Source organism: Sturnus vulgaris, chromosome Z (genome assembly GCF_052056855.1).
Source record: "Sturnus vulgaris isolate bStuVul1 chromosome Z, bStuVul1.hap1, whole genome shotgun sequence".
NCBI classification, from domain to species: Eukaryota; Metazoa; Chordata; class Aves; order Passeriformes; family Sturnidae; genus Sturnus; species Sturnus vulgaris.
Window position 1 is genome coordinate 53,256,065 of NC_142283.1, and position 25,075 is coordinate 53,281,139.

The 25,075-nt window shown below is 38.9% G+C and overlaps 2 protein-coding genes across 3 annotated transcripts in view; both read left to right on the top strand.

Moving 5' to 3' along the window:
- Positions 1-2,651, top strand: part of BRD10 (bromodomain containing 10) — a 91,403-nt gene extending 88,752 nt beyond the window's left edge. Inside the window, exon 13 of one of the 2 annotated variants that reach the window (XR_015799198.1) lies at positions 574-2,651. The gene's annotated coding sequence lies outside the window, so the exon portion shown is untranslated. The remainder of the gene's footprint in view (positions 1-573) is intronic. The other variant, XM_088155871.1, reaches the window with a different exon arrangement.
- Positions 2,652-4,363: 1,712 nt separating this feature from the next.
- ERMP1 (endoplasmic reticulum metallopeptidase 1) lies at positions 4,364-24,436 on the top strand. The gene is made up of 15 exons (XM_014874151.2): positions 4,364-4,644; positions 5,242-5,543; positions 8,591-8,718; positions 9,047-9,152; positions 9,991-10,137; positions 11,735-11,827; positions 13,045-13,257; positions 14,301-14,521; positions 17,252-17,426; positions 17,968-18,158; positions 18,801-18,953; positions 19,430-19,632; positions 20,340-20,455; positions 20,955-21,118; positions 22,209-24,436. The coding sequence occupies exons 1-15, from the start codon at positions 4,364-4,366 to the stop codon at positions 22,371-22,373; spliced, it is 2,658 nt and encodes an 885-aa protein (XP_014729637.2). The 3' UTR covers positions 22,374-24,436.
- Positions 24,437-25,075: the final 639 nt, after the last annotated feature.

Below are 25,075 nucleotides of genomic sequence, written 5' to 3' on the forward strand. Positions count from 1 at the left end.
AGAATGAACAGACGCTTGTATTGAGTGGAATATAAGGCCACACAAGGCTGCCCTGTATTTCTATAAGGATGGATTCTTGCACTGAGGTCTTAAAATATTCTTCCTAGTTTCAGTTTGAAGACTAGGATGGCAACAGATAATGACGAAGAATGTGTGTTGACTCTGAGCAATACTGAATGCTTACAAAGTTTGCAAGACAAACATTTGCAGTACACAGAATAAGAACCAGACCACGATTAAGAGATGGGAACTGGATTGTTAGTACTACTGCCCAAAAAACCCACCTTGAAGACAGGGCAGAAAATTGATTTAATATGAGCTTCTAGTTACAACACAGTGGTTACAGGAGCAAGGTAACTGCTGGATATATGGCTGAAGTGATGAAAGATCCTTGCCTGAGAGAGGAGTAAAGATCTAGCTCCATTGTGGCAGGAAGGCTCAATGATCCAACACCAACTTCTGTGCAGGGAAGCAAGATTTTTCCAAGCCCACATGTGTCACTAAGGGAAGGCTGATATAAGGCTGACAAAATCCCCTGGTCACAATGTAAAATCTGATTCTTTTTCCTTACAGGGTTTCCTGCTGAGTCCAAATTTGAAAGCTGGTCTGTCAGAGAAGCTGTGGGACACTGAGTGGATGGCTGGAACATGCTACAGTGACAAAACCAGACTCCCAAGACAGCTGGACAGAATTGTCACTTCAAAGCTGTGGCAACATGCTTATGTTAAAGCAAATAAACATCTCTTTCTCCCTGCAGAGTAGCAATGATTTTACCTTTGTATATGTCATTGGTGTAGGTGCTGCAATACTACTTCTTTTAGTTTAGCAATGCAGGAAAGTTACTAGAAAACTTGAAATAATCAGAATGGTTAGCAGGAGGATGAAAGGGTTGGAAAAATCAACAGTTTATAAAACTTAAGCTTGAAGACGAATGTAAGAGGAGCCTTGATCATGATGTACTAATACCTACACTGGACTAGAAATCTTGTAACAAAGGGATTTTCAGTTTATTGGTCAATGATGTAAGCAGATTCGATGGTTAGAAAATGAAAGCTAAGAAATTAATAACACAAGTAAGTCACATTTGAATAAGAAAGGTGACAGTGGGAACAACTTACCTATTATTTCATTACTGTTTATTTTGAATCAAAACTGAATGCCCTTCTGAAGAGAGCATTCTAGTTCTCTCTCCCTAAATAACTGATAGTGGCCTTAGTGTATAAAACATTCATATCTGTACTTTTCTGTTAAGCAAAAATGATAACCCGTTATGACTTAACTTGCTTTTGCTACTAAACTATGAAACAAATGCAACCCACAGTCGTTATTAATAAGGAATTGTCTTTTTACGTTTTGTGCTTAAAACAAGGTTTACAAATATAATTAATGCTCAGTGAACATAAGCTTTTTCTCTTTTGTAAGCTGACAAAATGAAGCAGCTTGGATTGCAAGAAACTAGGTTAAACACTAGCCTTCTTGACATAAAGTCAAACTGAATTTATGCTGAATAATTTGATTGGAAATTAGATCCAATTATCTTAAATTGGTCATTCCAGACTAACAGAGCAATAAAGGGCAGTGTGTTCGTTGATGTATTTGACCTTGATATTACAATCATGTCAAAACATGTAAGCACTATAATTCCAACCTAATTCATACTGCACAGTGCCCTCCCAAATGCTGTGCTCAGAACAGATGATAAAAGGGGTGTTGGTCTTTCAAACATACCATGTCTTTCTGATCTAAAGCAGAAAATTACTTCTGGATTTTAAATTGACAGAATTTAAAAAATTGCTTTGATTGATAAGATTATGACTATCACCAAAATGAGAATAGTCAAGACTTTTTCTTAACGGGGGGGTGGAGGTGATTTAATGTTCAAATATTGCCCAAAGAATAAAAAGCAGAAGACCATTAAGAAAACAATTATATTCTTCTACAGCTCCAATCCTCATGTATGCCTAGAGCCAAAAGAAATAAATGATGGGTATCTCCTATTTCTCAAACTGTGCATAATGCTTCAGAACAATAATGTAAGCATTGTAAAATTGATACGAAGCAAAATATGTTGCTGGAGAGCAACTGGCCCTGCATAAAACTGCTTAGGTGAGTCTTTCAGGAGTGGTGGCCCCCAGCACTTTAACACTGATGATTATCCATGACTATCCATGAAATTCACTGATTATCCATGAAATCAAAATAAGAGATGAAAGTCCATATTTCATTCCTTGATTGCCTTCTCTATATAACTTCAAGACCTACATAAGAATTTCAATGGAGAAAGAGAGACCTACACTCAATAGCAGGCCTGTCTTTTTTAAAACCATATTTTCTTATGTGTATTAATACTACTACCTTATCATGTAGGTTATTAATATGACATTGTCAAAGCGCAGTTGCCATTCCATGACATATTGGGGAATCCTATTTGATTTTTTTGGTTTTGTTATTTGTGTTGCAAGTCTTTCACTGGACTAATACTGTACTGGAATTTTTAAGAAAAAAAATTATATTGGAATTTTTCATAGTAGTTTCTAATGTAAAATCTACTTTTGAGAACCTAATCTGTAGATATATTTGACTGCTTGTGAAGAGAGAGGTAATATAGGTGAGAAAAAAGCAGAAAGGAAGAAAAACTGAACAAAACTGAATAAACCAAGCCTCTCACCCTAGAACTATGTTACTGGGTTGTAGCATAATCTGGAGTTGTAAATCATAAATTGTCATCAACAGTCTTGTTTGTACTGAGGAGGTAGTGAAGCAAATGAGAAAACTCGCTAAGCTGAGTGTGGAAATTTCCTAAAGAACCTAGTGTGTGCATAGTCATCACCTTTCAGTCCATCACTTTTTTCAGATTTTTTTATTTCAAAGAGGATTGCAAATCCTATTAGTTTTCATTTGGCAACAAGGGCAGGGCAGAAAGCAGCAGTGTTCAGTGGATTTATTGAATCCAGCAGTGCACCACTGGATTTATTGAAACTTTCTCCATTTCTCTAGATCATTACATCTTTTGTTTCCAGATTACATCACAAAACAGCAAAAAATAAGTGTCTTTAAAATATCTTCAAAAATGGTGAAGAACACTGAAAAGCAGTATGATATAAACAGAAAATTACCACAAACAAATCTGTGCCATCATTCAAAGACAGCGTGAGAGCAGGCAGAAGTGTTCTCTCCCCAGGAGAACCGTGTGGAGTGCTGCATGAGTGACGGTTCTCATCAGTGCTCGGGCCCCATCCTCATGGGGGCTCTCCTTGGCATGAGTTCACTGGAAGCCGGTATTCCCTAGCACCTCCTGGCACTATTGCTCTGCATGCCAGCCTACCTGAGCTCCAGTCTGTGCACTGAAATGCCAAAGAAACCCTGGAAGAACCACCAGTGCTGTTATCTCATGTTTTTCAGGGTTAGAGTTAGGGTTGTGGTACTTTGCTGCTCCCCTGCGTGACACGACTGTTACTTCTGCCAAATTTCCTTTCAGTTTTAAAGAAAAAAACCCAACCAACCAACCAAAACAAACAAAGCTGGAAACCAGGGAAAGCCTTGCAAACCTTTGTGAGTGAGGTGATGCAGCAAGGGGCAGTCTTTGGTCAGGTGCAGGGTCAGGTGGATGCTCACCCTGGAGCTGTGGCTGGACAAGGGACCCAGGGCTTCACCAATTTCCATAAGCAACCACTGCTGAGGGCTTCCCAGGCCCAGCGAGCAGCCGAACGGGCCCAGCTGCACTGGCCGTGCCCAGTTCTGGGCTCCTGAGGACAAGAGAGACATGGAGCTCATGGAGCACCTCCAGAGAGAGCAACAAAGGTAACTAAAGAGACGGAGCATCTCTTTTATGAGGAAAGGCTGTCAGAGCCGGGATTGTTCAGCCTCAAGAAAACGCGATTGCGAGGTGACCTTACCAGTGTCTGTAAGTCTCTGAAGGGAGGATGCCAAGACCAGGCACCAGGCTTTCCTCAGTGATTCTGAGCAACAGGACAAGAAGGCAGAAGAGAAGAAGAAAGAGGACAACGGGCAGAAAATGATGCCCAGGAAGGTCCACCTGAACTTGAGGAAGAACTTTACTTAGCAAGTGACCGAGCACTGGAACAGATTGCCCAGAGGGGCTGTGGAGTGTCCCTGTCTGGGGATAATCAAGAACAGCATGGACAAATCCCGTGCCATGTGCTCTGGGAAGACCCTGCTTGGGCAGGGACGTTGGACCAGGATCCTGCTGCTCCCTTCCAGCGCGCCTGGGAGGCACCACCACGGCCGGGCCGGCTGCGGGCCCACGTGAGAGGCGGGCGGGGCCGGGCCGGGCCGGGCCGCGCTCTGACCCTCGCCCGGGCCCGTACGGCGGCTGCGCGGCGGGCGGGCGCACGGCGGGGCCATGGAGCGCGGCGGCGACACGGGCGGCTGGCGGCTCCGCGCCACCGCCGCACAGCGCGACCGCCGCCAGCCGCCGCCGCGGGAGGACGGCGACAGCGGCACGGGCGGGAAGAAGCGAGGCGGGCGGCGGCCGCTGCTGCCGCTGCCCGAGGCCCGGGGGGCGCCGCTCGTGCTGCTGTACCTGCTGGGGCTGCGGGCGCTGGCGCAGGTGTCGCACCGGCAGCTGCTGAGCCGCCCGCCCGCCGCCGCGGGGCCCCGCGACTTCAGCGCCTCCCGCGCCAGGTACAGCGGCCGGGGGGCGGCCGGGCTGGGTGGCGGTCCCGGGCAGAGGGGTCGTGTCGTGCTCTGCTCTGGTGAGAGCTCGGAGCCGGTGGAACAGCGCGTCCCCCATAGTTTAGTTCTAGTAGTCTAGTGTAGTGCTCCGTGTTTGAGAAATCTGCTTTGCAAACTTTTAATTGTTGTGTCACCGAGGCGTCAGGAGGACTGAAACTATAACTGTAATTCCAGTTTTGGAGTGTTAACCTGAGGTGTATGTCTTGATAAAAGTATGCTTTTTCAAACATTCAGAAAAGGGCATGTATGCGTATACAGAACCTCGCTGAAGGTAAAATCTTTAGCTTATCCATGCTTTTGTTTCTTTTTGAGTGATATGTTCAGATTAGAAAACCAGTACAAAGGCTTAATATCATAGTAGTTAAGATAAGGAGTAAAAGACCAGGCCTAAATGCCCATTACAAGTTACCATCTAACTGGCTTTAGTCTCTTTTGCTTACCTTGAGTTTTGAAATAGAACCATGTACAAAAATGTTACAGTTGCAGATAAGTTACATGCTACATGTTGAATGTATTGATGCTTAAGTTTTAATTTATGTCTTACAGGGGGTATCTTGACAACATTACAGCAATTGGGCCCAGAACAGTTGGAAGTCCAGAAAATGAAGTTCTTGCAGTTAACTACCTCTTAGAACAAATTAGGGGAATAGAAAGAGAAAGCACGGATGCTCACAAGATATCTGTAGACATACAGAGACCCACGGGCTCCTTCAGCATTGACTTTTTAGGAGGCTTTACTAGTTACTATGCAAACATAACCAATGTGGTAGTGAAGCTGGAACCTCGCAATGGAGCTGAGCATGCAGTGTTATCCAATTGTCACTTTGATTCCGTACCAAATACCCCGGGTAGGTCCGTGTGTTTGTTCCATATTTCCGTGTGTTACGTGAGCCATCGAGCTTGGCTCATGGATTTCTCCTACCAAGTAGCCACGTTAGAATAATGCGTATGTCAGCTAGTCAACTTGGTCTCAGTGAAATTCGTTGTTTAGAGTGACAGGTTGATCCTGTTAAACTCAGGATTTCACACTCACTTTCTGGTAGGCAGCAATTTAGAGATGGTTATTTAGATTTCTGGGAAGTTTGGTTATATCTACACTTCTTATAATTCAGTGCTTATGCATATAGTTCATGTGCTGATTTAATCCTGCTTTTCCTTTCACAGGATGCTTTGTGCCAGAGACTATGCCTACGCCCACTAACGAGTCTAGTTTCCCCTCCTTTTACTGGTACCTCAGATTTTCAGTCTGATATGCTTAAGTTAGGCCAGGTTTTTTTCTTTGCACATTCAAAGCTTCTGTCTCAAAAGACTGTAGTGATCAAAGGCTGGGGTACTGTTGTCTCTTTTACTGCTAGTTTGACTGTCACTGTTGTGTATTCTCTTGTTTTTGTTCCTCTATATTTTTAAAATCTAGTCTGTTAAATTGTTACTCCAGCATAAGGGTGTAGGCTGCTTTGTAAATTTGTGGGCTTAACAAAGCCAGGAAGGTATGGATCTAAAACACAGAATTTGTTGTAACACTCAGCCACAGGTGTGTGCCTGTTATTACAATCGAAAAACACCCACAGATGGCACTCAGCAGTGATGCAGCTTTTGCTGGAGTTTATTCATTTACATCCCACTCACTATTTTACTTTTTTCGTGGTGAATCTTTTGTTCTTTAGCACATGTGACTAGTCTTTGTTATTAAGGGAATGGTTGAGTATTAGCTAGAGAAACAGAGCTTTTGCTGGACTCCTGCCTTTTTTCTGTCCAAAAATAGTATACAGAACTTCTCTTTCTCCTCAATCATATTTATACAACATGAGTTTCTAAATCAAGCTTAATAAATGCAAGATTATACAGGCTCTGTGATTGAGGAACTGCAGAGGTGCTAATTACTGTATGCATAGTCTTTGTATGTCTATTGGGACTTGAATATTTCACAAGCATAGTACTGTGATAATTAAAAATTGTTTTCAAATTAATGTCCTGTGTTAATTATGTGTCAGTTTCTGTGGTTTATGAATCAGGATTATGTTTACATCAATTACTTTCTTTACAGTTATTCAGACACTAAAATATTTCACCAACCTTGCACTGAAGTGCCAAAAAAAGAGAATGGTTTGTATAGGATTTTACAGAAATCTGCAGAGGAGCTGGAAATCAGCCTGTGTGCTTGTTCTTATTCACAAAGCAGCCTAGCCCATTATCACATCAAGGAGCTGCCCTGCCTTTCGTTTTCTTAGTATGCAACTTGCACATTACCTAAGCAAGAACCTCTTGTTTTCTCTTCTTCTGTATTTCTTTTAGCTGTTTGCTTACAGCCCGTTTTTGCATTACAAAAAAGGTCGGCTTTGCAGATATAATGTGGTTTTCTTAGGTTAATGCTATCTGCTGTAAAATTTGTTACAACATCCAGTCAGTTTTGTTGTGTGTGAGGTATTGGGGTATATTTTTCTGCAAGTTTCTTTAGTAGTCTGTGGCAACATGGCTGCTTTTATCAGATGTAAATCTGTATGGCTCTTGAAGCCAATAATTTTTATTTTTCTTCGCCTCGCAGCAAGGCAGGTAAATGACTAATCTGACTGTGAGCTGTATGCATCTGCTGAGTTTTTAATACACCATTCTCAATAAAAGAACTCAGTGTGGCTAAGAGCAGACTCCTAATAAATTTGGGTAGCAATTAAGGTCTCTTCCAACTCAGAATGTTCTGTGATACTCTGTGAAATTAGTGAAAACCTGTGATAATCAGGGCTTTAAATCAGGTAGTTGGTTGGCAATCTGTAGAAAGCTTTTGTGAGAACAAGACCATAATTTCTGAGAAGTAGGATAGAGAATGGTGTATTGGAAAGATTTCGAATTTATTTTTTCTGTGCAATAAATGAAAGCTAAAATCTAGACTAAGGTTTATGTTTATATTAGGAGTATGCCCTTTTCATAGCAGATACTTCTTAAGTTTTGCCTGGTAACAAGTTTTGGAAAAGCTGCTCTTTTTTTCAATGTGTGAATTGGATATTTTGAGCAACTAACAAGTGTACCTAAATAATATGCCAGGGCCTGACCACACCATTGTCAGCATCTCAGTGCGTGACAGCAACATGTGTGCAGCCCGGGCCCAAAGGAATGAGGTTTAAATTTCTGATTTCTCCCAAATATTTTTTATTAGAATGGGATAGGGAGGTGCTACAGCTTGCACAAAAGTGAGGGAAGTGGGAAAATAGGAGACCTTGACTAAAAGATAGATGCTTAATCAAGATAAACAGTGAGGCGTGGGAGGTGTGAGTGTTGGATGAGAAACTCAAAGAGAACAGAGATTAAAGTGAAAGGGGTTTCTGCAGGGAAAGAAGGGTTGTGAAAAGCATCTGATCATGAAAATCTTTTATTATAATGTATACCTTATGGAGGTTTTAAAGGTGTTCTGATACTTCCTTAGCTTTATTTTGTGGTCTTAGCTTTATGTTACTTTGAGGTTTTGTCCTCCTAATTGACTGCACTGTAACAATGTAGAATGCTTTAGGGTGACTTGTGTGGGAATGTTTATTTTTTTTTATATGTGAAATGAAAATGAGTGAAAATTACATCCTTATTTATTCATGTTCTATTTAGGAAAGTAGATAATGATCACATTGCTTTACTAGTAACCTGGTTAGTCTGCTTTTCTTGAACAGTAGTGTTTGATCTGATATCTTATAATTTGCTTGCTCAACTTCTGAACATAATTTTTCTTTTAGCTGTTGCTTTCAACTAATATAGACGTAGGGTACAAGCAGTACCAGAAAAGTACTGAAGCTTAACATAATTGTACTGTAGTTATATTAAGTGACTGAAATAGAATAAACCATTTTTTCTCTTTTGTCTTTGTTGCAAATATGTGCATTTGTTGTAAACCTTATCATTTGCTGATTATTTTAAGGTGCCAGTGATGATGCTGTTAGCTGTGCAGTGATGCTTGAAATACTTAACACACTTTCAAAATCATCAGAGTCCCTGCAGCATGCTGTCATATTCTTATTTAATGGTGCAGAAGAAAATATTTTGCAGGTGAGAATGTGTCAGAATTATAAATTATACATCAAAGCAGTATATTAAAACTTAAGAAATGAAAGATATGGTTTGTGTTAAATCTCTTGAAATAGTCACTAATTTCCTGTCTTTTCTAAGGAAAATGTGTATGATTTCAAAGGGAGAAATGCAGTTGGATTAAGAATATTGTCTATATTAGTTTAAGTAGAGGACTTGCATTTTCTGCATCTTTTTGTGTTATCTACCTTGTGCAGTCTTGAGTTATATGCGGTCTTGAATGATGGAAAATAACATTTAGGCTTGTCTGGTAGATATTTGACCTATATTTTTTTGTTTTCCCATCAAGGCTAGTCATGGCTTCATTACACAACATGAGTGGGCTAAGTCAATCAGAGCTTTTATTAACCTGGAGGCAGCAGGTGTAGGAGGAAAAGAACTTGTTTTTCAAACAGGTATGAGCTTGCATTGTGTCCAATTTCTACACTAGGATAATTTGATAATAAATGATGCAGACTTGAAGGAGTAGTGAAAATTACTCATAAGAAAAGGACAAGAGAACCTCTGTGCCATTTTCCCAGTCCTGTGTAGCAATTAAGTTGTTCTCAGTCTTCAGATAGTTACAGGTGGGGAGCTTGTGGAGGGCAGAATAATAGAAGTTGTGTTTCCCTTTAACTTCAAGATAAAAAGGAGAAAAACATTTGGATAGTACATATATCTTAATACTCATACTTTCGTATGTTCTATTTATTTTTCACAGCAGTTCTTTTAAAATCTTTGCAGGAAGGTGTTGACATTAGAACTCCATTTCATGCTCAGGAAGCAGAAAAACTTCTGTGTTTTATAGGCTATGGTTAGACCTGTGCCACATCCTCGCTGGACTGTGGACTTGTACTGCTGAAGCTTGTGTTTACTTGCACTGACTGAATGCTTTAGCAGGAGAAGCTTTTTCTAAACAACAGTATTGATGTGTGATACATGATGGATTGGAAGCTTGGCTAAAGGTTGTGACTTCTTCGTTAATGCAGGGTCTTTTTGGGACATGGCTTATTTGTTCTGTCACTGAACACGGGAGGCAGCAGTGGCTTGGAATTTTTTCTCCCCCCAGGTGTAGCTAATTCTTTCTCTCAAGTGTGAGTCATTCATCCAACACAATTGTACTTACTATATGCTCTGTGGGCCAACAGTGTTAAATCCTCCAGTGAGTTACTTTGTGTTGTTACCATGAGGATGCATATCCTAACTGAAGTTCAAAAAATATTTGCTGTGAATTGTCTGCTCCTCTTTTCTTAGGACCTGAGAACCCTTGGTTGGTACAAGCATATGTAGTTGCGGCCAAACATCCCTTTGCCTCTGTGGTGGCACAGGAAATATTTCAGAGTGGCATTATCCCAGCAGATACTGACTTCCGTATCTACAGGGATTTTGGCAATGTTCCAGGTATGTTATCAAAAGGCACGTCAATGCACATTACATTTAAAACAAGGACATTGTTCTGTGGTTGACTATGTGAACATCCTCAAATTTGATCTGTCTCTCACACCGGGAGGGAATTTTCCTGTTTCTTTCCTGAGGAAGGAGTCTTTAGGTTGAGTTTGTCGTATAGTTTGCTAGGGACGTTTTTAGACAGCTGGTATTTTCCAGAAAGAAAACTGCATGTTAGAAAAGTTTCCTGAAAATCAGAAAAAACTCCAGGAAGCAACAGTACTTTATTAAATATTCTATTTAGAAACAGAATTTTGATACGTTTTGGTACATGATGTTAATAACCTGCTTGCAGGAATGAAATGTCTGTATCTAATGGATAAACCAAAATCATCTTCTTTAGAGATAGTGACGTAGTGATTAATGCATTTTCATTACCCTTAGGTTTTGTGTCGTTGGGGATTTTTTGGTTGTTGTTTTTTTTTGTTGTTTTTCTTAAGTTCTTGTGGATTATTTTTTCCCCTTACTGGTGGCATTGTTTTGTTTTGGGGGGTTTTGTTTGTGTTTTTCCATAGTTAAGGGCAGGACAGAATCTGTTTACAGGTTGCTGTCCTTTCTGTGGAGAAAGAACAGTGGGAAAGAAATGTGAAATGTTCACTCATTGTGATCACAGTTCAAAAGACTGTATGTAAACTTCTGTAAAGTCCTTGTTGTCCAGGACAGGTTGTCACTGGAGTCACTTTCAAGAAAAGTGGTATTTTTTAATTGATTGTTAGTACAAAGCAGTTGTTCTGGCATATTCTGTACTGTTCTGAAGTGCGCTTCTAGTCTGAAAATAAAGCAGCTGATTTTGTACAATGTCTTCTTTGTTCAGAATCATACCTGGATAGTAAATGATTTCTCACTGACCTCTGGGAGATTTTTTATAAACCAATTTAAAAAATAGTTATGTTAAAAAACTGGTTTGTTCCTCAGAATTGAGACCTAATTTGCCAGAAATTGTGAGAACTCAGGTTGCAGATAGCAGCTTTTTGCATATGCAGCTGAAGAGTTGAATGGGATACCCTGAATGTATAACTAATGGAGCAGAATAACCTTTGGGTTTTGGTAAATGCTTTTGTTTGTTTGAACAAATAATATTTGGACTTTGAAATGAAGTATTTTCAGAACTAACTCTCTGAAAAATTGTTTACACGTTAGAAGTACAAAGAGCACACCCGGTATTTTGAGAAAGTGCTCTGTAGTTTCACAGCTGCTTTTCATTACTTTTCAGCATGAGCATTTATTGAAGTGTTGCGAGTAAACATTTGGCAAGCACCTTGTACATCTTTTCTGAAGCTGAGATGATCTGGTCTTTTCATGTCTTTCTCCAGTTGCGTACAGATGTCATGGGAATTGGTACATGCAAAAGGACAGATACTTTAAAATGTTTTAAATCTATTTTCTCTTGAAGATGCTGGAAGCCAGTTTTCCTTCTGAAAAGAAGATTATTTTGTTCATCTCTAAGGATAATGACTGGGTTACAAAGTAGAGCAACGTTTTCTGTGAAGTGTATTTGTTTTGGGGTTTTAGGATTGCATAGACTTTAAAAATGCTTCTTCTCTTTCTGTAGGAATAGATTTGGCTTTTATTGAAAATGGCTACATTTACCATACAGAGTATGACACATCAGACAGAATTTTGACAGATTCCATTCAGAGAGCAGGTTGGTATTCTAAGAATTCAGTAATTTACCAAAGAGTAGTGTTGTAGCTGCTCTTTCATTTTGCTGTAAGACTGCTGTAGTGATATATTAATAATTTTAATTACACATTTAGTGCATGTTGGTTGTGTTCTCAAAACCAAAGAATCAACTGAATACAAACCTTTTAAATAAAAAAGGAAATCTGTTTGGTCAACTTGGGAAGATAGACTTCATCAGCATCCAGTGATGTTAATTAGATTCCACAGTTCCTTTCAAATCAAAGTTATTGTCTATCCGTTGTTCAGCATTCTGTGTTCCTTTTATCCCACTAAGTCTCATTATTGGTTAATGTTTCTCATTGGGAGCTTTTGAGTGGGTTGGTGGCATAGACTGATCTGCCAACAGAGGTTTTTGTATTAGAATGGACCTCAGTCAAACTTAATGTGGTAGCACACAGACTGGATAAGCAGGATTTATTTTCTGGAACAGGTTGTGCTCAGGCTATTTGACAGACTGCAGTAAAGAAAATTATGAAGACTTTAATTTCTCAGGAGAACCTAACATAATCCTAAATGCCTCCAGGATTTTGATTATACACTCTTCAAGTTTATATAGAAGCCAGCTTAGATGACCAGCCTGAATAAGAGTTTTAAACTCTTCATTGCACCAATTTAGCTGCAGGACAGAAAGTAACACTTAAATTCCTGTTGGAAAGATGATTTTAGTAGTCATGATGGTTTTATTTAGAACTTAGTCCCACTGAATATATCACAAATTAAAAAAAAAACCAAACCAAAACAGCCTTTACAGCCTGTAAGCACTTCTAGTGGTCTAATAATAGCAAAATTAAAGTTGAGAATGATTGTTCTCATTTGGTTACCTGTGTTTTGGCTGTACTGTATGAAAGGAAAAGATTATTGATGCCTGGAGGTATGGGTTAGCCTTCAAGTCCAGTGCTAAATATCAGAAGTGGAGTTTATTGGCTGAAAGCCAGACTGTTGTCTTCACTGGTGTGGTGTTTAAGTGCAAGAGACTTCCCAAGTATACTTATTTTAGAGTAACTCATGAAAATACTCTTCTGTGTGTACTGTCAAATACCAGTTTGAGAGCAATCATGTGTATTCATGTCTTCATTGAGGATATTTCCATACAGTTTTTCAGAATGGTTATATTGAAAATGCTGGTTGGTAATTTATCAAGCTTGATATATTTATATTGTATATCTGCTCTTTCAATAGGTGACAATATTCTGGCTGTCCTAAAATACCTAGCTACATCAGAAAAGTTGGCAAAATCTTTTGAGTATCGACATGGAAGTGTTGTGTTCTTTGATATACTTGGTTTATTTGTTCTGGCTTATCCTGCTCGTGTTGGCACAATTATGAACTACATTACAGCAGCAGTTGCTTTTTTTTATTTAAGCAAAAAAGTATTACAGCCAAAATCCAGAGGTAAGTCTAGGTGATTTTGGTTTTGTTGTTTTTTATTTTTTTTTTAATTGCATGACTCTTTAACAAATAGCAGCTACTGGATGCAAAAGTATGGTGAAAAAGTGTTCAGGCCATTACAGCATGCAGCATGCCATAGGAGTTACTTGGTGTTTAAATCTTACATCTAAGTATTTATAATGATGAAAGAATATAATAGGACTAGATGTTTAGCATTTATGAATTGTGATTTTGTCTCTTTTCATTTCATGAAGATTGAAATTACATCTTTTAAAGATCTGGAAATTGAAAAAAATTGCCTAGTGCCCATAAAATCTTTTTATTTTGTTAATTCAGATATGGTGTCAGAACCGTGTTTCTTCAACACCTGTCTTTAGACAGAACCGAGTAAGGAAAAAAATGGGGAAATGACAGCAAAGCTTAATAGAGAGTGTAAACCAACTTGAATCGTTAGACGTTCTTAGTATATGTGGGAACATGCCTGTTTAAAAGAAAAAAGGCTTAAGAAAATACACCCATCTCGTCCTCAAAAATCCAGAAAACAGTTTTGGAGTAAGAAAATGTTACAAGAAAAACAACTCAAATTTTTTGTTGTTGAGGTTTTCTGGGGGATGAGAAGGGGGACTTGGGATTTTTTTTGGTGGTTTGTTTGGTTGGTTTGGTTTAGTATTTTGTTGAGGGGAGTTTTATTTTTGTTTGGAGGTTTTGTTGCTGTTAGTTTTTGTTGGGTTTCTTGTTGTTTTTTTTTTATATACTTAAAAGTGGAACCATGGCTCCACTCCCTAGTAAAATTTTTACTGTCAAGAAAGCTTTAATCTGCAAAATACATCAGTGTTCTGGGAATAAACCTCGCAGCAGGTATGTGTGCAAATAGACATGCAAAAAAATAGGCTAAGTGATGAAAACTATGCTGATAGGTATCTTCACTGGGGACTCCTTTATTTTGGTCATTAAAGTCGTTACACTATGGGGTGATTAAAATTTTGATGATAGTCTGCAGTAGAACAAACAAGTGTTGAATGAAACTTCTTTTTTCTTCTTCATAGCCGTTCATAACCTGAAGAAGTTACTGACTGCATTCAGCTTAACCCTGACGAGCTGGGTGTGCACACTGGTGGCAGTCCTCATGGTGGCAATATTTGTCTCCATCATTGGACGGGCTCTTTCTTGGTACACCCATTTCTATGTTTCTGTGTCACTCTATGGCACTGCAGCTGCAGCTAAGCTCATTCTTGTGCACATGCTAGCCAAAAAGTTCTTCTACAAGGTAGGCAAGACTTTGTTGTTATTGTTGAAGGGCAATGAGGTGTTTAATCTGTGGAAGACACACCTTCTGAACTGCTTAAAAAAGCAAGAAGTTTCCAGTATTTAAAATGCTACTGTAAAAAATTGCTCCATATAAACATAGGGATTGTTCTGCTAAATCAGAGCGGTAAGAGCAATGTGATTTAAGGCGGCTTTTACCTTCAGGAGATGTTTCAGACAAAAGGCAGGAGCCTTTGTGACTTAGGTCACAGCAACCCCAGGCAGTGCCACAGGCTGAGGGAGTGGCTGCAAAGCTGCCCTCAGGAAAAGGACCTGGGGGTGCTGGTGACAGCAGCTGAACATGAGCCAGCAGTGCCCAGGTGGCCAAGAAGGCCAATGGCATCCTGGCCTGTTCCAGCAATAGGGTGGCCAGCAGGAGCAGGGCAGGGATTGTCCCCCTGTACTTGGCACTGGTGACCCACAGCTCAAATCCTGTGTTCAGTTCTGGGTCCCTCACTCCAAGAAGGACATTGAGGTGCTGGAGCATGTCCAGAGAAGGGCAGTGGAGCTCGTGAAGGGTCTGGAGCGCAAATCCTGTGAGGAGCAGCTGAGGGAGCTGAGGGTGTTTATCCTGGAGAAAAGGAAGCTCAGGGGGCACTTGATCACTCCCTACAACTGCCTGAAAGGAGGCTGTACCCAGGTGGGAGTTGGTCTCTTCTTCCAGGCAACCAGCAACAGGACAAGAGGAAATAGCCTCAAGTTATGCCAGGGAAGGTTCAAATTAAAGAGGCATTTCTTTATGGAAAAGATTATCAAGCTCTGAAACAGACTGACCAGGGAAAGGGTTGGATCACCATCCTTGGAGGTATTTAAAAGATAATCTAGATGTGGCATTTAGGGACATGATTTATCAGTGGCCTTGGCAGTGCAAGGCTTAGATCAAATAATCTCAAAGGTATTTTCCAACCTAAACAGTTCTGTGATTATTCTGGTTTATAGTTGTCTTGACCACAGCTGGAGATGGAACAGAGCTCTTGCTTTTCTGTGTTTTTCTCTGCCATAGGTAAAAGTTATTTAGGTCCCTGCAAGGCTCAGTGAGCTTTGGTGTTTGTTACTTTTCCACTGCTGTCATTTTTCATGATTACTGTCTGTCTACCTGTTTTGCTTAGGATTCTTTTTATTCTAACTAGTGTGATTTAACTTGTGTAATAATTTCATAATTACAGATCATAACAGTCATAAATACAGAATCTAGAGGTGTCTGATAGATAACACTCTTCCAGGGCAGAAATTTACTACTCAGGCCTGCTAGGTTGAGGTTTTAGGTGCAGTAATATTTAGTAATTCAGCTTGCTATTACTTACTGTCTCAGCCTTTTGGGTGGGTTTTGGGCAAGGGAATTTAGGAAGCCTGAGTTGTCAGTCAAATACAAATGTTTGAAAAAATTTAAAGAACTTTGTGCCATTTGATTGTATGAAAAGTTCTAAGTGGATCCATCATGTCTTTCTCTGGAAGTGGGGTTTTAAAAATCTTTTTGTGGAAGGGGAGTGTTAACTGGTACATGCATGTTACCAAATGCATGTGTTTGGTGTTTCCCTTTGTGGTAAAGATGAAATAGATGCAGTGTTACCACTTTCCAGTCTTCTGGATGAGCTGGCTGATACTTTCATTAGCTGTTAAGAAATTTCAGGCTCTGGATCTACTTCATGCTTACTGATTGCCTAATCATCAGATCAGTCATCTGAAAATCAAAAGTGTTGCATGCTGTAGCTTGCACCACGATGTACAGTTAATGTTAGTGTTGCTTCAGTGACTTGCCTTTGACTTAAAAGTTGGATCAAAATTTGGGAAGCCAATTTCTTCCTTGGCTGTCAAAGGCAGTGCCTATTCATGGCTCAACACCTTGTGAGTTGATAAGCTTTATGTTTTGAAATTAATGTTTGGCAACGTGTATGTTTCTTCACTCTCCTCATTTTTTTTCTTGTCACCCCAAAAATGAAATAGGTGCTTTCTGATAACCATTGTTCATGCAAATAGTCCCTCTTGCTACTTGCAGCATTTGCAGTTAAGAATCGTGCACTGCAAACATTGCAGCATTGCCCATATGACTTAAAAAAAAAAAACAAAACCAAAGCAAATCACATTTTTGATGATTAAATTTTTTCTTTTTTTCCCCCCCAAAACATGTTGTCTCACCTATGATGTCTTTTATTCAAAACAAACAATGTATTTGAATAAACAGACTTCTGAAGTGACAGCTTCTGGTATGACCTGAAAAGGTACCAGTGTAATATTTGTGCAAGTACTAGTAACAGTGATTGTGTAAGAAGTCTGTTAACAGCTGTTCAAAAACAAGTTTACACTCTCAGGAGGTCCAGATTATTTTTTTCACCCATAAGTATTGTGTAATTTTTTGACGTACTGTGTTCCTTTTTTTTTTAAAAAAGGCCCTCTTTGCTTAAAACACTAGCCTTGTGTATTCTTTTGTAGTGTCATTTGTACATTCTTCTTCCCCAGTCTATCTAATCTCATTTTCAAGTTATGTCAGCAGATTTAGAAAATTAACTAAAAAAGTATACTGTCATGGATAATTCTGTATAGTAAGAGAATGGTGAGATGAGGCTTTTCAAAATTGTTTTACCCAAGGAAAACAATTGTATACAAGGTATATGGATTTTTTTATGTGTTCTCATGAGATGGGATGTATGGAATGTGCACACTAATGAAACGTATTTCCTTCTTTTTGTTACAGAATGTGAATGAGCAGTACCTGGGAGATGTTTTTTTTGATGCCTCACTGATGATTTGGTCAATAGCATTGGCTGTGATGACTCAAATGGGCCTTTGTTCAGCGTTCATTTGTACCTTATGGGTAGCATTTCCTTTACTCACTAAGCTGATGATCCACAAGGAATTTAGCCAAAAAGGTATGGGTTTTCAGGGGCAGAAATTGTTTCAAAACTTGTACCCTTATTCTTATTTAAGCAAAAGAAATTGCAAATTGACTTTGAGTAGTCAAATTAATTAAGTCACATTTTTGTAATGAAAAAAGTGTTCTTGAACTTAAGACAGTTTAAAAGTGTGAGAAGCTTTAAAAAAATACACTGAAAAACATCCCAGGTCTCAGGCTAAAGGAACAGTATGTGAGTATATTAATGAGTGATCAGAATTTTGATGAACAGCAAAGGTTCATAAAAATATTGTAATATTTAAAGAATACTTGGGACAGAAAACCTGTTTAAACTTTTTTTGTAATACAAGATTAATTTTATGATGGTTTGGAAAATTATAGTGGTGTTGGCTGTGCACAGTGGGATCTCCTTTTCATATCTATGCCAGGGATGAGAACCAGTACTGTGTTTTGGGCCTTGCAGCGGTATATCTTTGTGGATAAATCTGTAAAGCTCTGTGTTTATGTCCTTCAAAGCTTTTACTTTTTTGTCTTTTGTTTTTTTCTGCTCTGTCTAGGTGCCACAATAAAGTTTATTGTGATGTACATGCTGGGGATGTTTGTTCCCTATCTGTATATGCTGTATCTTAGTTGGACTGTGTTTGAAATGTTTACACCTGTCATGGGACGAAGTGGTTCAGAAATTCCACCAGATATGGTGTTAGCAGGATTTATTGTGATCTTCACTATGATCCTGTCTTCCTATTTTGTAAGTAGAATTTGTAAATGCTGTTTTAAACCCTTAAACTTTCTCTATATTTTAGAATAAGATGGGTTTTTCAATTAATACTAGAAGTTAGTGATAATTTGACAATATCTTAAATGTTACAGAAAAGTTCTAGAGCATATGTAAAAGATTTCGCAGTTTGTGTTAGTCAAAGGAAGCTCATTGAAGCAGAGCGTATATTGCTGTATGATGGTTTAGTAAAGACTGCCATAAAATACAGAATGTAATGCTGAATTTCGAGCAGAGATTCATTTTAGATGTAATATATGATTGAACAATACATGTACAAACTTCAAAAAGAATACTGAAATTTGTGGGCTTTTTCTTCTGCCATACGACCTGGAAAGATTCTGATGGGTTTGTCGGGTTTTTTTTGTGGGTAGATGTTTTAAAAACAGGAAAGTTTGAAAAGCTCCAGGAAGTACTCGCTTTATTCCTTTTTCATAAAATAAATAATCCTAAAATCCTAGTTTTAAATGTATGAGGTGGTACTTGTCATGTCTTTTTAATATATCCTCAGTTCCATAATTGAATTTTAGAATTATACAAGTAGTGTCGTATGTAGTAGTGTCTTTTGTCTGACTGTTGCAGTTTTATAACCGAACTGTTTTTTTTATTCTCTAGATTAACTTCATTTACCTTGTCAAAAGTACAAAAACGACGCTAGTAACTTTAACTACTGTGTTTGTAGTCACACTGATTCTCGTTTGTAGTGGAATCTTCTTTCCTTACAGTTCTGATGCAGCTAATCCAAAGCCTAAGCGAGTCTTTCTCCAGGTAAGGAAAGCTTTGCCTCTTTTGTTTGCAAGAGTGTTTGGTTTTTTCAAGGCTTAGTATTCCCTTTCTTTTTTGGTTTATAAGCTCTAATGATTATTCCTAGGTTTGAAACAGTTGGTAGTGTTTCCCTAGTTCACTCTCAGTATTCAGCTCATCTGTGTCAGAAGAGTGGGATGTCTTAGAGAGTTTTAAGTGGGTGAAGTGTGTAAGCAATGGAAATTTAAAGTGACTGTGGTTTGAGGTGGGCTAAAGCAGTCATCTTCTCATTGTGTTTTTTATGGAATGTTTCTTATCTGAGTATTTCTTGCATTTATATTCATAAATACTCAGATATGTTTTCAATGTTCAGTGCTGAAAGGTCTACTGAAAATGCAGTAGACCTTAAGGATTCACATGGGGAATATTTCAGAATCACCTCTGACTGTTGCGATCTCCAGAGGCTCTGATTTCTTTTTGTGTTGTTTTTTTTCTTCTAGCACACGAGCAGAAGATTTCATGATCTAGATGGAAATGTGGTTAAAAGTGACTCTGGTATATGGATTAATGGGTTTGATTATAATGGAATATCTCACATAACTCCCCATGTCCCTGAAATAAATGACACCATTAGAACTCCATGCGAGGAGCAGGCTCCCTTCTGTGGCCTTCCTTGGATTCTGCCAGTGCATTTCATGTTCCGGTTCGTATGAGCTGTGCTTCACTTGAGCACTTCACTGCAAAGTCAAGGATCGTTTATGCAATTTCATTTATATAAGGGGAGAAAAAATAACAATCATCTTGGTCTAAAAGTAAACAATCCTTCCTCTTGAGACGACAAACTTCTGCCTAGATACTGTGTCTTCTGCCACAGTCTCTGCAAGAGATTCATGAGTGTGCTGCAGGATCTGTAGAAGTTGATGTGGTGAAAATAAATGTAAACACCAGTGGAGAAAAAGGTGAAGGGTCTCCTGAAGGGCAGTTCAGAGTAGGGGGATATATGTCTCCTCCCTTTTTCCCTTCCTTCACCGCAGCTGACAGCAGAGGATGTCTAGAGTAGCAGGTCTCCACAGAAGGAAAACAGCTGCTGTGGATATTTCTCACACCTCACGAATCTTGAGAGCAGAAGTTTAGGCATTTGAAGGTGAAAATACTCTCCCTCATTTGTTACATAATTTAAGACAGATGAAGGTAATGAATTAATACACGGGTGATTATTTTTCTATCAATATGCCCTTTGTCTGGCCACAAGCTGATTTTACCTATCTTCTGCTAGAATCAACACCTTTTGAATATTTCATGTAGTAGCAGCACAGTCAGCTGTACTATAGGGAAACTTCTTGTCTTCTGATGTTTAGTACTTCAGGGTTTTGCATTGAGGATAACTTGAAACTGTTTTTTTCTCCACAGGAAAAACTGGTATCTTCCTGCTCCAGAAATTTTGCCAAGAAGCCCCATTCAGTTTAAACTTCTGTCCAAGCAGCTGATGCCCTGGAACTCTGTGAGGTTAAGCTTCGAAGTATCTGGTGAGCGACTGAAGATTCTGGTTTATGATTTGTGTTTATTTTTATGCCCGTAATAAATCAGGCTTTGACTCCAGTGCTGCAGATTCTAGTCCCATTCCCCAAATAGTGGGCTTTCTGAGATTATCATGAATTAATTCAGTTTCATAGCACACTAGAAGCTGTTAGTGGTGTCTTGCGGTGTCTTGTCTTATTTCTGGGACTGATAATCTCATCTGTCTTGAGTAAGTCTTGATGGTTTTACAGCAGGTCCTTTCTAAGCTGAATCTTGTAGCATTTTATATGTTAGTATGTGTAAGACTGTATTATATTTATTATTATAAAATGTTCTGTATGCCTCTGTTACCTCATCATCTCACTTATCCCAATGCTCAGAAAAAATAGAAACATCTTCTGTAGAGAAGACATTTCTGTCATGCTTTGGAAGACATGAATGAGGTGCTGTTCCATGGGAAAGCAGGTGGTTATTGCTACATGTGGACACACATCTCTGTCCCCGCAGGCCCGAGCCACATGTCCCTGTATGTGCGGCCACGCGCGGGGTCGGCGCTGTCCCGCTGGTCCCTCGGGGATGGAATCCCGGTCGCCAGCCTGGGGGGAGACTACTTTGTGTTCTATTCCCGCGGGCTGCATGCGGCTCCCTGGCACTTCTGGGTGGAACTGACGGTGAGTGCGGCATTGCTGGAAACCTGGTGATGCCTTGGAACACCCTCTTCCCACCGCAGCTCCGTTCCCATCTGAAAAATGTCACAGGAGCTTCCTAAAGCTTTGCTTTATTTGGCAGATCTTAATTCTAGTGTCCCTCTTTCAATATATCAGGTTTATAGACCAGCTCCCATGTATTTTCCATGCCAACTTGACAAGCAGCCAAGGGAAAAATACTTTTCTGCATGGTCTTTTGATCAAAAGTTTGGATTTCTCTGATCTTAACTTCACAGTTCTTGAAGTTTTATCTTTACTACTGTTATTTCAGAGTTGATTTTTATTATGAGTAGTTTTCTTTCTCTTCTCTTGTTTGCATGGTTTTGGGAAATTGGTGGAAAATTTACCTATCTTGAAGCTGAAGAGAGTTGTAGAAGCTTTGTTTTCTAAATTTTCTTTTAAGTTATTTTCGGCTTTCAGCCTTGCTGTTTCATTGGGGTTTATGATCTGCCTCCCCACCTTTCTTACACAAAGGAATAATTTTTTGCACACCTGTACATTCTTACTATAGGTTTAATAGTGTCTTATCCTTTGAGTAAATATTACAAGTATCTTTGAAAGTTCAGGAAGTCACTTTTTCCTTCCTGCACCAGGCAGTCTAAACACAAATAATCCTCAAAGGATTATTAAGGCAGATAAGGCATCTCAGATGTGACAAGCCTTGCAAGACTGATAGAGGCAAAACTAGGCAAAAGGGGCTGTATATCCTCAGGATTTGCTGTAGAAGGATCAGTGTAAATACTATGTTGGAGTCCATACCTTGATTTGTCAGCAAAACAGAGAGAGACGCTGAAGTTGGAGCTTGTGGAAGCTGTGTAACACATTAGAGGCACTGTGATCTAAACATCTGGTTGCCAGTTCATTTCAAATTAAACTCATCCTTTAATCAGATTGATATATTGAAGATAGAAAGTATTTTAACATAGAGGACCAAGAACTGCAGGGTGGGTTTTGCTGCATAGGTACTGTATGTAGAAAAGTGCATCTGAATTGATCTCGTGTTGAAAAGTCATGAACAATCATAAAGACTGTGTTGTCCTTTTCTCGCTTTCAGGTCCCAGAAAAGCATTCTGATGGAATAGTCTCCCTCGCCATAGCAGCACATTACTTTTTTGGGGAAGATCAAAAGTCACCTCAACTCTATGCCTTACTGGAGAGGTTTCCAAACTGGACATTTTCTTCTGGCTGGTCCTGTACTTATGACCTTTTTGTTTTTTAATTTTGACAGCAATGCTGCAGTGCTGATAGGGTTTTCTCTGAAGCAGAATGCCCTTGTGGCAAGCACTTTCTAACAAGATGCCAGAAACTTCAGCAAGAATTTAAAATACTTCAGCAAATGGTGTTTCTTTGGCAGTTTGACTGTTTAAAGACTACTGCTGTCTTGGGGATATAATGATACGTTTCTGAATGCAATTCACTTTGGCTCTTCCATTGAAGTGGCAGTTTGGCTAGTGGGTTTCTTAAAATAAAAACTGCACTTGATGAAGTTATATTAGCATAATAAATGGTGGCAATCACTATGGAAGGGCTTTATGGAATTATTTTAATGCTGTGTAAAGTAAAAGCATACTTCACCAATACATGGACTATCACCTCCCAAGCCTATCCGTCCTATTCAAGTCCGATCTCCAGCTAGAAGGTGTTTGTTCCTGTGGGAGCAGGGCAGAGGTGGCAAAGTCCTGAGCATTACTTTTGTCACTGGATGAAGTCACTGAAAGCATGGTACTCATGTAGGTTGCTTTGAGTCCTTGGCAAATGCACGATACAGAGAAATCAATATTATGATGGAATGTGGTAATTGTTTATCCAAATTGTATGTTTCTGTTAAAAAACTTAGTTCTGCCCCTTTTCCTGCCTCTTTGGTGTTGCAGCATGAGTGACTAAGTTCAACCTAACTACCATCTTGTGATTTTGTTCCTATTGGGATCTTTCACTATCAGCATGTGAGCATGTGACTTGCTCACTTTTATGTAAGAGTCCTAAGTCCATACTCCTTTAAGTGGCTATCTTATCATTAATCTACTCTAAATTTTAAGTTACCTTCCAATTTATTAGAATTGGCTAATTTTGGTATCTCCTCTGGAGAAATTTTTGGTAGTTTGTCCGTATTGCACTTGCTAATACATTTTACTGTTTTTAAAAATAAGGTTTCCGTTCCATAAAGAAAAATACCTAAAAGAGTAATCTTGAAAATTTGTCTAATATTCTGGATTGCTTTTATTTTATTTTCATAGGATGGATTTTATAAATGACTGTAACTGTTTTAGAGTATCTTCCAGTTTTAATTGACAAGCTGCTTTGAAATCAGAAGCCACTGACCTCTTTTTTTTATACTTACCAGGTTTTTGGGGTTTTTTTGTGCAGTGGTTAGTAGTTAAGGGTAATTTCTGAAATTCAAAGAACTTGGTGTATCTGAAGGAACTTAATGGTTTTTTTTCCAAATTTTATATAAAACATTTGGCTATATCAATACCACGCTAAATATTTTAAGTGTTTTTTACAATCTCATGAATATTGCCTAATATCAGTGCAGAGCAGATTTTGTGCAAGCATCATCATTTCGAGTAGAAACATGCTAATACTGGTAAGTTTGCAGAGGACATGAAAGAAGATTGACAGTTAATTTGTGTGAGCTATGATGGATAACAACTCTCCATCTGAGGTATTTTTCCTTTTGGCTGTTCTGTAGTTGTGTGTAATACTGGAAAGAACCAGTGTCATTGGTTGCAAGGGATGTTAATAAAGATTGTCAACTCACTCATGGACTAGGGTAAGAGGTTTAATTACTGTAATCATAATGAACTGGCCATCAGTATCTTAAAACCTGTGGGTTTATACATTAATGTGCATTAATTATCACTCACTTGATTGTATCTGATTTAAAAGTACAATCCCTGTATTACTTAAAAGTGCTACTAGTGATTCGAAGATCAGAGTTATGAACTAGAACTCCTGTGTCTTGAATCTCAATGAATGTGTTGTACTGTACTCTAGCTGATGCACAGCTAGTTAACTAAAGCTGCACTGATATTTACCATCTTCCTCAGTTTTGATTTTTGTGTTTTGCCTATGATTTTAAAGCTTTGAAAGTGCCGTGTGAAGAATGCATACTGGGAGCCAAAAATATAAAAATGCCTGTTGTTGGCAATTTCTGAAACTTTAAGTGAAGCAATAACTTCTGCTATCTCAGGATTTAATCCTTGTTAAATAATTTAATTATGAGGTGTGTCTGGTTTGTTGCAAATTTCTGTCTTTGTAAATAAAAGCAAAACTTGATTGGTGGCACTTGATTTTTAGTATGATTAAAGGCTATATATTTAAGTTGTTTTCATTCATTGCACTAATGTTTTACTTGAGCTTGGGGTAGAAATACTGCTAAGAGGTGCTGGGTTAGACACCTGGTGTTACAGCTGTGTGGAAGATAAGATTGGCCAAAGAATGCAAAAATCATCTGAATTGAGAAAAGTTAAAATGGGAGTTCCGACTGGTTTCCTGGAGAAGAAGGTGGTTTTTGAAATAAGATGTGATACAGAGAAGTCACTGATAGCCAAGCTAAGTATTCTTTGTAAAATTGATGGTTGAGACCAGATTTACGGTTGAGCTAAGAAAAAGAAACAGGATGGAAAAATTTGCTGTTTGTGTCCATCTGCTTCCCTATTCAAGTATAAGCAGATGAGTCTTCTGCTACTGTGGGTTACTATTTCTCCTAAAGAAGCATTGTGCAACTTACTCTTTGAAGTTTATGAAATAAATGCAAGCAGCTGGTAACTTCAAGGATACAAGGGCATAGAGTAGAAACATTATTTATTCTTAGTAGAGGCAGTAAACACTTGATTAGAATTACCTTATGCTCATCTGCAACAATTTATATCCACAGCATTTTGTAAATTGCTTTCTTGTTTTTCCCTTATTTTGATGGCT